The 15,549-nt window shown below is 43.0% G+C and overlaps 1 protein-coding gene across 3 annotated transcripts in view; it reads right to left on the reverse strand.

Annotated features, from left to right (window-relative positions):
• Positions 1-2,326: 2,326 nt before the first annotated feature.
• Positions 2,327-15,549, reverse strand: part of SETBP1 (SET binding protein 1) — a 363,123-nt gene continuing 349,900 nt past the window's right edge. For all 3 annotated transcript variants that reach the window (XM_047696858.1, XM_047696859.1, XM_047696860.1), the window contains one exon: positions 2,327-4,187. In XM_047696858.1, coding sequence (XP_047552814.1) covers positions 3,565-4,187 — 623 coding nt within the window. In that variant the 3' untranslated portion in view covers positions 2,327-3,564. The remainder of the gene's footprint in view (positions 4,188-15,549) is intronic.

Here is a 15,549-nt window from a genome sequence, read left to right on the forward strand (position 1 = left end):
TCTTCATGTAGTACATCACCTGATACTATAATTCTGTCACCACTTGCTTATCATATTTATAGAGCCAGCAATGTGCAGAGCACAAATTCCGGCTGCCATGGAACATGGCCTCCCACTCCGGACAGTAGCCAAGTTAACATGCTAATCCTCTGTCAGCCCTCAGTCACCTACTCTGGGCTGTCAGTGGTTGTTGAGTCCCGGTCCTGCCAAGTCACAAGCCAGCCCCTGACATGCTCTCCTTTCTTTTGACCTATCTTCCCTGGGTTGTAGCCAGAGCCATGCTATTTGAGGAAGTCAGACTTCTGGATCTTTCATCTGAGATGAGGGGTTGAAAAGCAAGTGGCTCCTCAGCCACTAAGGAGGGTAGATCAGAAGACCCATCATCACCTAGAAGGAGGCTTTTGCACCTCAGTTTATCCTCTGCTCACCCCTCATCAGACTCTCTGTAAGTGGGTTCACGCCTGCTTGCTGAAGGAAAGTATTCCAGAAAAACAAAACAAAACAAAAGATTTCTAATGAAATAATTTGTTGAGGTGTTTATGGAGTCCTATACATCCCAAATCACATCTTCCCTAAATAAAAATGCAGCCCCAGAAGGCAGTGTTGACTGGCTAGAGATGCCTCGGTCCAGGTCAAGATTGCTGGGGTTCTCATCCTGGGTCTGCAGCAAATGAGAGGTGAAACTAGACTGGCCCAGTGTTGAGCCTGGACAGGAGAGGTGAGGCTAATGGGAAGGGGTTAGTTAGAGAATAAGGAGAAGGTTGTACCAGTAAGAGGAGTTAAGTTAATGGAAGGTAGAAGAAAAAGGGAAACGTCACGTGACACTGAAGGGGCGCTGGGCAGGGGAGGGAGGAAGTTGGCAGGTGCTGGGACTTGCTTCCACCTTCCATGGGCTTATTCAGCATGTCTCACCCTGGGTCCTCTGCAGTTTCCTAATCTATTTTTAGGGTCCTAAGTATGGAGGATTTGCATTTAAGTCACATGACAACTGTAGAACTGAGTTTATGTATAAGTGAGAAGCCTGCTGTATCCCTCCAGGAATGCCTTACCTTGGTCTGGAAATTCTAATGCATCCTTAACTTTTCTGAAATTTCTCTCCAACTAGAGGTTAATGTCAATTAGGGGTTGGGTCCTTCTTTAAGAAGTTTAGAGAGGGGCCAGCTCATTCTCGTCTGCAGGAAGGTTTAGTCTGCTCACAGTCTTGGTTGGGGAAATACTTGGAAGAAGGGCAAATGCAAGAATGAAGGAAATGATTTTTCAAGGCCTGACAGGAGAGAAATCCCTTTATGGTTTAATTGGAATGAAAATGGTTGCTCTTTCATAGCAATGGTGGGGTGAGCGGGGCTAATTTAAATCTTCCTCTCCGGTGACTTTAGAACCACTCAGACATGGCTTGGGAATGACAAATTGAAAGTGGCTGGTTTGATTTTGCTGTTCAACTTGTGTGAAATGCCAAAGGTCCACCTAGGTCACAAACGGAGTATCTATGATATAAGCTTTAAAGTACAGGAGAATGCATCCCTTTAAACTTACATATTACTAGGATTAAATGTGACTGACCTAGTGGGGAGCAAATGATGTTAAGTCCAAGGTGACAGGGCAGAATAGGATGGCTCTGTGGGTAATTTCAACCAATTGTTGGTGCCATGACAGAGCAGTGATGTTCGCAAGCATATTAACTTGGGATTTTTAAAATTTACACCCATAGATACCCCATCCCTTATTCTCCTGTGTTCCTAACAAAAATCCATCTCTCTCTAAGGAAATAGTGTTGTGTTTTGAAGTGATAATACCATTTCCAGCCAGTCCCAAGTTCCTGTAAAGAACCTTAATTTGGAGGTAAACCAGATATTCTAATTCCCATTAGAAAATTGAATTCTGTCTCTCAGTGTCTCTCTTTTTATAATCTATCATGCCAGGTGTTTGATGTCTTGGGGAAGGTAAGGGGAGGAGGAAGGGAGGAAATTGAAAATACTTATTTGAAATTTCCACATCTGACTTTTAGAAAACATCTACGGCGATGGAATAACTTCATATTCATTCTGAGTCTTCTTAACATGTTTCACTTGAGCTGTGGAAATGGGTGTTAGAGATGGAATATCTGTCCACGCTAAACCGATGGCTAGAGTACAACTTGGATGAGAAATGTACAGTTGAAATTGACCATTTAAAAGACGATTTGTCACACACAGTTTGCATCCATGCAGACTGATAGATTTATAATTACATTATGTACAAAAATGTTTTAGTTTATTAAGGCAACCACAATTTGGATACTTTGTCCAAGGTGGCTTGATACAATTGGAGTGGTGATACCCTTTGAGCATTTTCTTTCTTTCTTTTTTTTTTTTCCAGATAAGAACACTTACTCCCATTTGCTTTTAAGAAATAATTACCAAGAGATAATGGACTTATTCTATTGTCTTGTTGTTTCCTTTTTTCAACGACTTACGATAGTTACTTGTATGAAAATTCACATACCAAGGCATTGCTAGACATTGTCTTTCTGGTGGGTCTGGGGTTTCAATTTTTGGTGATTTGTCAGTTATTCCATTTGCTGTGGGTTATTAAAACCATTTTATTCTGCCTATTCTCTGCTGATATGTTTTAAGTATAAAAATAACCTGGTTGACACCCCGGCCAACATATCCTCGGCTGCTCTAAATCACTTATTAAAAAGGCTCTATCAATACTGAGTATCTGTCTCACAATGATTGGGATTCAAAGCCAAGTTCCTTGGGACAGCATGCCAAGGGTGAACATTACAACACACATAAAGTTTACATTATTTAGGTGTGTACCAAGGAAAAGAAGGCAACAAGTAAGTTAATGAAAAGGTATAGGGAAGTACAATGGGCAAAGGAAAACTAGGAATCGACTACACTAAGTATCAGTGTGTGGTACAGAGGAGGCATCCAGAAGGATCTGGATCCACGTCTAAGGTTGCCTATCACTAGCATTCCACCTTCTGATGACGAATCCATCTGAGAAACTGTATGGTTAACGGAAAGATTCAGGTCACCTGAAGATGATGTTGGTGCCCCGAAGCCTAGCCGAGCTTGGAAAAACCAAAATAAAAGTAAAAACCAATTAAATGGAAATGGGTTACAACAAAGCCAGTCGAGAAATTTGCAGCTTTTCTCCCCTTGGAATGTTTCCTAATTGAGGGTGCTTCCCTTTCGATTTTCCTGGCCAGCAAATGCAATGGAATCAGAGACGCACCTTGGATGCAGGAGGTCGGGTGGCTGTCGGAGAGCACCACCGGCTTTCTGCTCCTCCATGGGTCTTCTGCTCGCCTGCAAAGGATCTAGCCATACTGAAGTGCCACGTGGTTTGCAACTGCTGTAAAGCACAGACAAGCTTCTTTTGAAGGCGTCCCCCTGCTTTGCTTTCCCAAGAGCTACTGATGGCTCCACCCCGTCATCGGGCGCGATTCTGCCTGCCCAGCTTCTGGAGAGAAGGGCATGGGTGTCCCTGCAGCGTGGGATTCCGCCCCCACCCCGGCTCACTGCACTTCCAATGTGTCAGTTCCCCCGGCCCCAGGTTCAGAAGCCCAGACCCACCCTAGGGAAGGCCATCACTCTCACTCCCTCGGGACTTCCTCTGCCTTTTGGCCTTCACCTCCTCTTCCTGGGGCAGGGGCTGCTGCGGGGGCGGCTGCTGCAGGGGCTGAGCAGGAGGCTGAGGTTTGTGTTTCCTCTTCCCTCCTCCTCGGGGGGTCTTGGGCAGGGGTGGGGGAGGCGGGGGCGGCGGCGGAGGCGGGGGCGGGAGGGGCGGCGGGGGCGGCGGGGGCAGGGGCGGTGCCTCCCGGGCCATGTGGATGACCGCCTCGATGGTAGCCATGATGGTGTCTTGAGTGGCTGCTGGCTCCAAGACGAGCGGGCTCAGGCTCGGCTTCTGGCCCCTCTTGCTGGGAAGGTCGATGCATTTTTCCAGCACCGGCATTTGGTCTCTGGAGTCCTCATCGAACTGCGTGGGCTGCTTTCGCGGACGCCCTCTCCTCTTCTTGACGAAGTTGTTGCCTGTCTTTGATTGTCTCTGCAGCCGCTTGGCCTTCAGGATCTTGTTCACGTGGTCCAGGTTCTTCTTGGTGGACAGGATCTTGGAGTAGTTGCACATCTTGCGCACCTCGCACTGGATGGCCTCGATCTCCCGCCGCTTGAATCGCTTCTTCAGGGAGGAGCTGGCTGCAGGAGGGGGAGAGAGAAGATTGAGCACCAGAGGCAAGCTGCCCGAAACCCAGCCTGTGTAGGGACGACTGGCACTGTACTTGGCCGTGACGATCCTGGAAAAGCAATGCTATGGATGTGACCCAGTATCTATTCTTCCTTTCTCTTTATGGAAATTGAAAATAATAAAAATAGTATCTTCTGTGTACATGGCATTCCTTTTATACCATTTCAATCTTCACAACAATTCTGTGAAATACCCTTGTTGCTGTTTTTGAGACTTAGAAACTGAAGCTCACACCTTGTAGGAAACTCTGCCCTGGTGGTCAAGGTCAGACTTGGTGTTCCCATGACCTTTCCCTATTATAACTATTTTTTTTTTATTCAGCCCTGTGACATTTGATCTGACCGAATTTAGGATTAGGTTATGCTTTCTCTTTTTGTAGATGTCGGATGCAAGAAATGACAAATAGTCCTTTATAAAAAGCAATCTGGATCATTCATACCTACTACCAACCTCACAAAAGACACACCTTGACCTTGACACACCTTGTACACGAACCCCCTTACCTCTAATCCTCCTCTACTGACAGAAAGGGGGATTATTTTCTGGGACACTCTATTTGAGATGACACCATTTCTCTAACTTTTGCCCCCAGTGTTCTGGATTTGTCAAGCTGCCTGAAGTGTCCCACTGACTGAATGACTAACCAATTCATCCTCTGGAAACCTTGAGGAAAATCAGCCAGATGTTTCTGAGTCATTCACACTCCCCGTACTGGGCTATCTGTTGTCTGCAAAGAGCTCTTTTCATGTCCCACTGGCCAGATGCACCTGTACTGTCAGAGTCAAACTTCTAGTCTCCAGAAGTCCGGTATTGCCACCACTAAGCAGCCTTCAGAACCCCTTCCCCTGCAAGTTCAGACACTGTGAAGTATGAATGGCTTCAAGACGTAGCGGACCTTTCCTCCTTTAGGTCATTCTTTCTCCCTGTGCTGTTCCTGAACAGACACGCATGTACAACCATGTGTGTGCCCACGCGCATGCGCGCTCACTCACACATACTCTGCTGCCCCATCTCCACACTGGCCCCTCCCTTTTTATGAACCCAAGAGGTGTGTCCTCACTTAGTTTTTTTGCTGCTGTGATGCACCCTATTTAGGTGCAACCCCAAGGACGCCCATGGAGAAGATGCCGACCCTTACTAAACATTACTGAGACTGAAAGGAAATGTGTTTATTCTGGCATCATGGTTTGCTGTGTTATTCCAGGTTTTTTTCAACAAGTAGAGAGGCGGAGTAAATTATCTTAAGGGAAATGAGGAATAAAAATGCTGAAAACATGGATACCACTCTCGCTTATTCTGGGGCACTCCCACTTTATTCCTTTCCCTGCTTCACCCCCCCTTCCCTCTCATGCTGTGCCTGACACAGAACTCCAAGAGGGGATCATTTGAAGTTATTTACGCCCCTGGCTTTATGGAGTGGGAAGCTCTAAGTCCCACAGGACAGGTCAAAATGTTACTGCTTTCGGCCCAAGGTCATTGTAAGACTTACTGAGCAATGAATAACTACTGAACAATCTTTAAAATAAGTTATAAAGATCAAAATAGAACAAAGCCAGAGTGAGCTTCTGAGTATAAAAATAAATTGTTTGTAGTTGGTGTTGTGAAAGGAAAAAGGTTGCTCAATTGTACGTTTTCAGATGGAGAGGCAAATTTTTGTCCATCTTTATGTCCCTCACACAACGTGGCATGCTGCCTTGCCCATGGGCGTCATTTGAAAATTGTTTTTGGACTGATGAACCACACTAATCATTGCTGCCTTAGAATCACAGGCTTCTCTAGAAGAGATCTAGTTTGGATTCTAAAGCAACCACTGCAAACAGAGCAACAGGAAGAGCTCGCAAGCCTCCAGGTCCCAGCCAGGCAATCTACCTTGTCTGCCCAGTTGGTGAGTAAATGAGAATGAGTCAGAGGTTCTCCACAGACCTCAGGCATTCTTCCCAATACAGACAGCATCTGCAGTTTACCTTTTTATCAGTTTATCTCATCTTTGGGGAAGAAAGCGCTATGGAATGTATCATATAGCATACAGGTAAAAAGTAAAACATTTTTAGGCAATTACCTGGCAATATTCCAGCTGAATAAACCTGGAAAACTCTATGAGCTGCGGGTCACTGGGGATCAACACAAGCACTGGCTTGTCTCTTGCTGTGTTTTCTTTTTATCATGAAGTGCCAAAAACAAACAAACAAAACCTAGTAGATAATACCGTATTCAGTAATTTATTCTATGCTGTATATATATATATATTTTTTTTTTTTAAAGATTTTATTTATTTATTTGACAGACAGAGATCACAAGTAGGCAGAGAGGCAGGCAGAGAGAGAGAGAGAAGGGGAAGCAGGCTCCCCGCTGCCCAGAGAGCCCGATGTGGGGCTCGATCCCAGGACCCTGGGATCATGACCTGAGTTGAAGGCAGAGGCTTTAACCCACTGAGCCACCCAGGCGCCCCCTATGCTGTATATATTTTATTAAGCCCTTGCATTGCAAAGTGATTATGAAATCAGTTGATTCTGAATAGTGTAAATGTACCAAACAGTACTAAAAATATTATTAGCAACTCCTTTGCACCCACCATTCACATTGAACAAATGTTAACTTTCACCACATATGCATTATTTTTTTTTAAGGAAAGAAAATATTATAGGTTTAGCTCAATCAGTGCTCCTTTCTCCTTTCCCTTCTCTTCCCTCCCCTCCTCTTCCCTTCCCATGCTTGTATTTATACTTTTACTGCATATGCTTGAACCCATATTAGGAAAAATGACCAGGCTGAAACCACCTAATGCTGGTGATGCTGTAAGGAAGTGGGGACCCTTGCACACTGTTGGTGGGAGTGGAAACTCATATCATCATATCAGAGAGCAGCTGGGCAGTGACCACTGGCACTGAAGATGGGCATGCTTAATGCCCCAGAGATTGTGTTCAGGCTGCCTCCTTTACTCATTTGTAGCAGGAGGCTGAGGATGTATAACGATGTTCCTTGAAGCTCAGAAGACTGAAAACAATCTAAATGTTAAAGGTATAATTAATCAGTTGTGATACAGTCAAACAACAGAATATTATACATCTGTCAAAAGGAAAAAGCTACACATAATATATCAGTGTGGTTAAATCTAAAAAAAAAGTTGGATAACAAAAGTGAATAAAAGTCCTTGTAAATATACTATTTATAAAAGTATAAAAACACACAGATCCCTTGAATTTTTATTTCATTTTCAATGTCCAGGTGCAGAGGTTTAAAGTAAATAGAATGCAGAAGCTCAATTTTGAGTTAAAGGCTAGCTGGCTGAGATTTCATTCTTCCTTCTCTCCAAAGCTACCCCATGGACCTTTAGTAAGCCTCTAGTGGAGTGCTGTCTAGTACAAGTTTCTGCGGTGGTGGCAATATTCTATATCTGTGCTGTCCAATTTGGTAGCCCCTAGCCACATGTGGCTACTAAGCCCCTGAAATGTGGCTGATGTGACAGAGAAACTGCATTTTTTTTTAAGATTTTTATTTATTTATTTGACAGAGAGAGATCACAAGCAGACGGAGAGGCAGGCAGAGAGGGAGGGAAGCAGGCTCCCCGCCGAGCAGAGAGCCCGATGCGGAACTCGATCCTAGGACCCCGAGATCATGACCCGAGCCGAAGGCAGCAGATCAACCCACTGAGCCACCCAGGCGCCCAGAAACTGCATTTTTAATTTAACTTGTATCTAAATAGCTCCGTGTGGCTAGTGGTTACCATACGGGGCAGCTCAGCTCTTGTCCCAACACCACAAAATAAGGAGGTACACTGGGTTCATTCAGGAAAACACAGACTGCGGGAAATTCTGGGCACACCACCTGTGTGGTGGCTTTAACAAATAAAATGCAAGGAAAGAAAGGCAGGGGAGAGGGTGAAACTGTACATTAAAAGAGACTTAAGAGATAAAAGGACAACATTTTGCTTCCAGTCAAAACTGTCAAAAGAGATCATATTTCATGAGTTCATGGAATTCTGAATACTGTCTGGGCATTTCATGATATTATTTAACCACTGTTTATTTTCTTAGGTGTTTGGTAATTGCATTATGATAATTTTTTAAAGTACTCATCTTTTAGAAATATTTGCTAAACTATTTATAGATAAAGTCACATGGTATCCTCTGGGATCAGCTTTGGAATAACAAGGAAGGGAGGAGGTGAGTAGAAGTATTGACGAAGTAAGATTGACTCTGAAGTGATATTGTTGAGGCTGAGTGATGGGCACACAAAGGTTTATTATGCTATTCTGCCTACTTTGGTATATACTCGATAATTCCATAATATGTAGTTAAAAACCTATACATGGTAAGTGCCAATAAAATATCTTTCTTATAATCTTAGGACAGTAGAGTTCAGGGGCTCTATTTCACCTAAATAATTTTCGAAGGCTAAGAAATGTCCTCAGTGAAAGGCATGCATCATCTCCCTAGAAAATTCCTGCTGGTAGTAACCCTCCTGGCTTAATGGGATGGGAGAAGGAATGAGTGCTCTGGGGTTTACGCTGTGATCAAATGAATAAACACATCAGGACCCAGTCTCCACGATGCCATCAGATGTGAAGACTTAATATCCCTCTTTCTTTTTTACATTAGAAGCTTTGGAGGAAGGAGTTCATATTTACTGGACATCTGAATATTATTTTGTCCTTGTATGCACAACCCAAATATTTCAGTTGGGGTTTGTTCCCCCTGCGTGTGAACCGTAGCAGAGTGCAGGGCGGCGGGAAGGACTCTTCAGGGGCAGCTGGAAATCCTGAACAAGGACGAACCTCTTAGCCCCTCTGGATCTCTCTTTCTTCATCTATTGCATTGGACAGTTAGACAGATGCTCTCAAAATTCCCTTCTAGATTTAATGATTGCTGTTATTCTTTCCTATCCTCATCATCCATTGCCTTTCCAAATGTGAGGTGGCTTTCTACAACATTTACTCCCTCTAATGATTTTGAAATCCTAGTGGTGGGGGGTGGGGCGGGGACTTTGGACTTGGCAGGGTTTGATACTCACAAATCTTTCTCCTTATTGCTTATGATTTCATTGTCCCTCTAAATGTTTTCAGATTTTTCTCTCTTCAAATTGTTTCATTATTAGACAGTAATTTCTGGGCTCTTGCAGCAAAGATTGATTCCATATTTGCTCCCCTTCTTATAATGGACCCATATCTTGACTGTTCTTTGTTAGTTTTAAAAAATAATTATGAGTGGCCAAGGCACAATGAAAATTCATGTCTTCATAACTCTGCAAAGCAAATCATCTTCTAGACCTTTCTCTGTCTTTAAAATTGTCATGCAAATGGTTGACTTGGTTTTGGGCCCAGATCTAGCTTTTCTATCTTTCTGCTTCCATTATCAGAGGATTGGCTCATCGGCATTTGTGGATTTTGTCACATCTTTTATGATCATCAGAGACTGGACTTAGCCCTGTGTTTTGTGCTCTGACTTTGGAGGACAGGGACCGTGAGCAAGATAAAGGCTCACAAGGCTTCATTACACAGAAGGTTGCCCCCCGATAGATGCTACTGGTTTGGAGACTCCTTTGTCCACGTGCAAGACACACCCAAGTTTAACAAGGAAGTTCTGGGTGCATCAGAGAGGGGAGTAAATTCATCTCTAGATTCATTAGGATGTTTCTTGCTGTTTAAATATCCCTACGGGGAGGTGGGCTAATCATTGGGACTGTTGCACTGCCTGGAGTTGCCTTCCAGGGTGGAAAGGGCTGGAACACCACCATCTCCCTCAGTCCAGGCAGAGAGCTGCTTGCGAACTGCATTGTATGGTGATTCACCTTAAGGTCCTTCCAAGGACGAAAGCCTTCTCTTTCCTTAACACTCCCAGAGTCCCCAGCACAGGCTTATTCACACAGTCCTCCATGATCTGCTATATGCTACGTGCTCAGCAAATACAAGCTCAAGGGAATTCACGCATTTAATGTTCTCCCATGAAATCGCGCATTTTGGGGGGAACTTTGTACTTAACTCAGTAATGATCTCTTGTTTCCCTAATGCTGCCTTTTATTTTTTAATGGGATGTATGAAGCAACTTGCCTTGGCATGCGCATGTTATTCCTTTTTCCTTAGAATTTAAATTAACCTTCTACGATCCGATCCTGGCCTTAAAGCCTCTTTTTAAAAAAAAAGATGGCAAGTTGCCTCTGCTGTGGAGGCGTCTGCAAGGCCGGGCACATCTGAGTTGCTGTTGGTCACCAGCAGAGTGCTAGAGTACCGCTTTCCAATTTCAAAGCTGTAATTTAGAATTAAGGGTTAGCAGATGTGGGAGATTCATCTTGATAGAAAGGTGCTTCCATTCTGTTTTTAAAGGCATCTTAATCCAGTCTGGGGTTCCTCTGGAAACATGACTCACTTGTTCAAAGCACAGTCCCTGCTTGATTCTCTGAGGACAGCTTCCTAATAAACTCAGGGGTTTGTTGAGGTAACTTCCTGTCTGGGTTGCAATGGCTTGGGGGACCCCGGTGTGATTGTGCTCCTATTTCACATTCTCCTGGGGACAAGCGATAGCTGGTGGCGAAGTGGGCCTTTTGGGTGATAGCGAAAGGAAGTGTGGGATGTTGCATTTTACATGGGGATCTCGGAAGAGGCAAGGACCACCAGGGTGCCCCCCCGCCTAGATTCTCTGGGAGGCAGTACCGGCATGAGGGATCCAGGAACTTGCCTCACAGCCCACGCTCTCTGTGCCTCTCCAGCTCTGATCGCCTCTTCCTTCAGCTACTTCCTTAGCGCGCTGCACGTTCCCCACGGAGGAGACTCTACCACACCGCGAGAAAAAATATATGAATAGTTTTATATATATTATATTTTATCTAAAAAATAAGAACTAAGTTCAGCATCCTAATGCATAATATTTGGAGCAACTGTGATGGCCTTACGTGAGCTATAAATGAATGATTTATCACCCGTCAGAGTTGGGAAGAAGGGACCCATGAGAAGGAGAGGCCACGTTCATTCAAAGGGCCGACAGGCATTCCATTGGTTTATTACTTTTGGGGTGTTGTCACGTCCTATATTCAAAATGCTACAGTAGGTCAGCCCTCCTGGTTCATTTTAGAAAATCAAGGTCTTTGAAAAGAAAAAAAACAAAAACAAAACCTTTGAAATAAGATCAGGAATATCCATGAAGTAAGTTATATGCCATGCAGAGTTTTACTAATTTCCCTTAGCAAACTGTATAAGAGTTGCCATTTTCAGAGATGAATTTTGGCAATTTCTGGTATAAAAAGACAACGGTTCTAAATGTTCTCACCTTTTCTGAGCTGTCAATGGGCTGTCAGTAAAAAACACAAACAGAAACTTAATGTCTCGTTAGGGTAAAATGGGCAAGAACGTAACTGCTTTTCCGAAGAATCTCAATACTTGAGACAGCATTTTTGAAAGCTGATTGAAAATGTTTCCACTGTTTGGCAATTTTGTTGCTGAAACGATATATCGTAACCTATAAAATCCCTAAAATCTGCAAATTAAGAAATCTCGTAAACAGTTAACTTTCAAATGAAGAGTTTCTGAGATCTGAACTCATTAAAAAATGCAATGCCTTTTGATATGCCAGACCATCTGATTGTTAAGGAAGCTGGTTAGCCAAATTTCAACAACAACCTTTGCTTAATTGATGTATGAGATTAAAAAAAAAAAGTATCCTGATTTAAGCTAAATGATGCACTTTCTCCTTTTGGACGTATGTTTATGTGAGATATCCTTTTAACCTACAACATCTACTAACAAATACTGAAACAAACAGACTTTGGAATCAGAGCTTATATTGCTTTATCATAAGTGTTAAAAAAAACAAACCCAAGGTTTTCAAAAAGTATTCAAACTCATTCAATTGGCCCTCCTGAAATATTATTAGAAATATTAAAACGAGTGTAAAATGTTGATGACAGTGAAAATATTTTTGTTTCATGAATAATACAAAATGAAACGAATTTTAAAATCATTTTAACAATATGATTTCAGAGGTATCTCAACCTTTTAAAGTTTGTATTTTCAAAGATGAGCGCATACATTCTGCATACGTATTTACATGGGGGAACAGTTCAAAATTATGTTACTGATATCGCCACATGATCAAACACTGGGGCTGCTTTGAAGTTGTCCTTTCTCTTCCTAAATTCCTGAAGCGTTTGTTCACTCAGTATTTAATTCTGGAGAATCTTAACTTTCTATGACTGCACGGCGTAGGAAGCCTTCAAGCTTCTTGAAGACAGGCGCTGTGCGCTCTTCTCCATTCCCTAATGGAGAGTGCAGTGCCTTTCTCACAGTGGATGCTTGCTTAAGATTTCTTGCCGGATTATTTCACATCGTAAGTTCCTGGAGACCAAAGCCTGGATATCATTAATCTTTATATTCCCTAGAGCCGCTTTAATTGAATCCCATGTAATTCTGTGGCAATCGGAAGAGTGTCCCCTCCGTGGAGACAACAATGGGACTTGAGGCCAACCTCCCATCTTCGGTTAGGTAGTCCTGAGGTCCTGCCGCCCAGGTTCTCAGAATCCTTGACTTGTCTGACCCCAGGGGAATAATGCCAGTCATCTCAGGAGCTGAGTTTTGGGGGAACCACTTGTGGTTTTGGACAGATAAAGGTGGTGGTAACTTGTCTCCAGAGAGAACCGGCTGCTAGCCTTCCAGCTAGCAGAGAGCCTTCCGGGAGGTGACTGGGACTCGGGGCTCGGGAGGCCTGAGAGGGTTGGGTGATGGGAGGGAGCTCAGAGATCAGCAGAGGTGACTGTTCCTGTCTCTAAGGTACACTGGGCATATTGACCACGGAGGGGTCCACAGAGGAGTCCTTCAGAGCTGGCAGTCTTTCTGGGGGTGCTGCTTATTAGGGCCACTGTGACTTCCTGGGCTGTTGGCACAGAGAGAATTGAGAGTCGGGGCACTCGGAAACAGGCATATGAAGGCCACTGAGGCCTCCTCTGTTCCTTTCAATTAACTTTGGCTTTTGTCTGCTGCCTGTGGCTCAAGCCCCAGCAGACTGACTAGACAAGTTGAGAGGCTGGAGAGAAATGCAGCGAAAGCCAAAAAGTTTGACGCTGCATCTGCTGAGTCTCACAGCACGCCAGGTGGTCACACGGCGGGGGTGGTCGCACCCTCTCAAAGGGCTCTTTATATTTCTTTTTTTCTTTCCTCTCAAACGTGGCATAACTGTATCTTTAACCATAAATACCACCCCTTATATAATACACCAATTATTGTAGCTGTGTGTTCGTACTTGATTGCAAGAGATTTTCTCTTTTAAATTTTGAAAAAAAGGAAGAAAGAAAGAAAGAAAGAAAGAAAAAGAAAAACAGGAAAGAACAAAGAAGAATGCACTATACATGATCTTAAGAAAATGTTCACATGTTTAATATTTAGGCTCAGCTAAAATAAATCCTGTTGACCATACCAGCGTTTGAAGAATTCCACCAAATGGTAGGTAACTCATGCCTTATTTTCTTCCTGGTTTTAATAATTGCATTTGTTTACTTAAATACTCGGGCTGGTTATTTATGACCTGATAGAAAACATATTGCCTGGGACATTATGAGAATAAGGTTCTAGTCTAGACTTTTCACCCCTCAGTTCTGTGCTTCCAGAACTTGACTTCAAGGAAGGACCCTTACTAAATAAATACAATTCTGTTAAACAAGCAAACAAAAAAACAAAACAAGCAAACAAAAAAGTCAAACACCTCTAAGTCTTCTCCGTTCCAGGTAAGACCTCTCACTTCCTTCATCTGTGTTTCCTATGTAATGAATTCTAGACTATATTCCATTTTGATCATGTTCCTCTGGAGATTTTAGCGTCTGCCAAATCTCGTCTTAAATTTTGGTGCCTGGAATTGAACTGATTTTCCATGTATCAAATGATTACGCAAAAAGATCAGGTTGATTAATTTCTGTGATCAAGGCACTATGCTTCCGTTAATGAGCGCTATATAAAAAATAAATAAAACCTGCGAAGTCCTCCCCCTCTCCCCCACCCCAGCAACATCACACTGTTGGCTCATATTAAATAGAAGCTCAATTAACTCCCTTAGATGCTTTCATATAAACTGCCACCAAACCTGGCCATTGCTATGTGGAATTGGTTTTTCAGCTTAAATACAAGCTTTCTATTTAAATCTGCAAAGTTTAATTTTATTGGTTTTAGTCCAGTGTTCTAGTCTGTTATGAAAGTTTTGAATCTTAATGTTGTTTTCTCAAAGACTGCCCAGATTTGTAGAATTTCCAGAGGGTTTGAGTACCCTCAGAGTTAACGACTGTCCCTTTAACTCCTTCTGGGCATGAGTCAAGTGACTCAAAATGCATGTTACTGTTTTTCTCTTTACTGACATTTTTCAAGAAAAAATGGCAACTTATACAACAAAATATCCCTGTATTCTTTGTAAAAAGAACAAGCAATGTCTACCCACTGCTTGAGACTTTCCCATATTTTTGTGTCTGGCTGGTTAGCAGATGATGGATGTGCCACAGAAACAAGGACTTTGCATTGCCTACAGGTGTGTGCCCAACTCTATTACTTCCGGCAGAGACCCTATTACATCTGATGTTGGATTGGGGGGTGGGGGGAATCTTACATTTTTCTTTTATCCAGGGGGCAATTCTCCTGCCTTAGTGAGAAAAGAAAAGACAAGGAAAGGAAAAAAGAAAAAAGAAGAAAGAAAGAAAGAAGGAAGAAAGAAAGAAAGAAAGGAAGGAAGGAAGGAAGAAAGGAAGGAAGAAAGAAAGAGAGGAAGAAAGAAAGAAAGGAGAAACCCAAACAATACTCGGTATGCGTCTAGTGCTTTCGAATTTCTGCTGGAATTCATTTTAATTAGGTACTCCACTAAAAGCCACCGAGGACTCCCATTTCAATATTAATCTTTGGGTCCCCTCTATGTTTCTTATATCTCTCTGGCAGCATTTCATATAGTCTGCCCCGTGTTAAGATTATGGGATTAATCTGCATTTCTCTCTCCTTTTAAACTGTGTTTTCTTAAGAACACGAGCCATGCCTTATCCACTCTTACTCATTCTGGGAAGAAGCACTGACTGAGCCCACTCCATGCCAGGCTCTGTGCTAGACACTAATTTCTGTGCCTCCCTCCCTCCCCCATGTGACCACAGAGCTCAGCTGACTTACTTGAATTGAAATCAATCTACATGACTTGACCTAAACCAACACTTACTGTCTATTTTGTAAAGGCTGTGTGTGAAATATGAAAGGATTTATTGAAGGGGATCCAAATCACTGTAAATTAAATTAAATCTTTACATATTTCAGCTGTTCCCTACTCTCCTCGGAGCACATTAACTGTTTGGAGTATCTAAGCTATGACC

The sequence above is a fragment of the Lutra lutra genome, chromosome 12, assembly GCF_902655055.1.
Source record: "Lutra lutra chromosome 12, mLutLut1.2, whole genome shotgun sequence".
In the NCBI taxonomy this organism is placed as follows: Eukaryota; Metazoa; Chordata; class Mammalia; order Carnivora; family Mustelidae; genus Lutra; species Lutra lutra.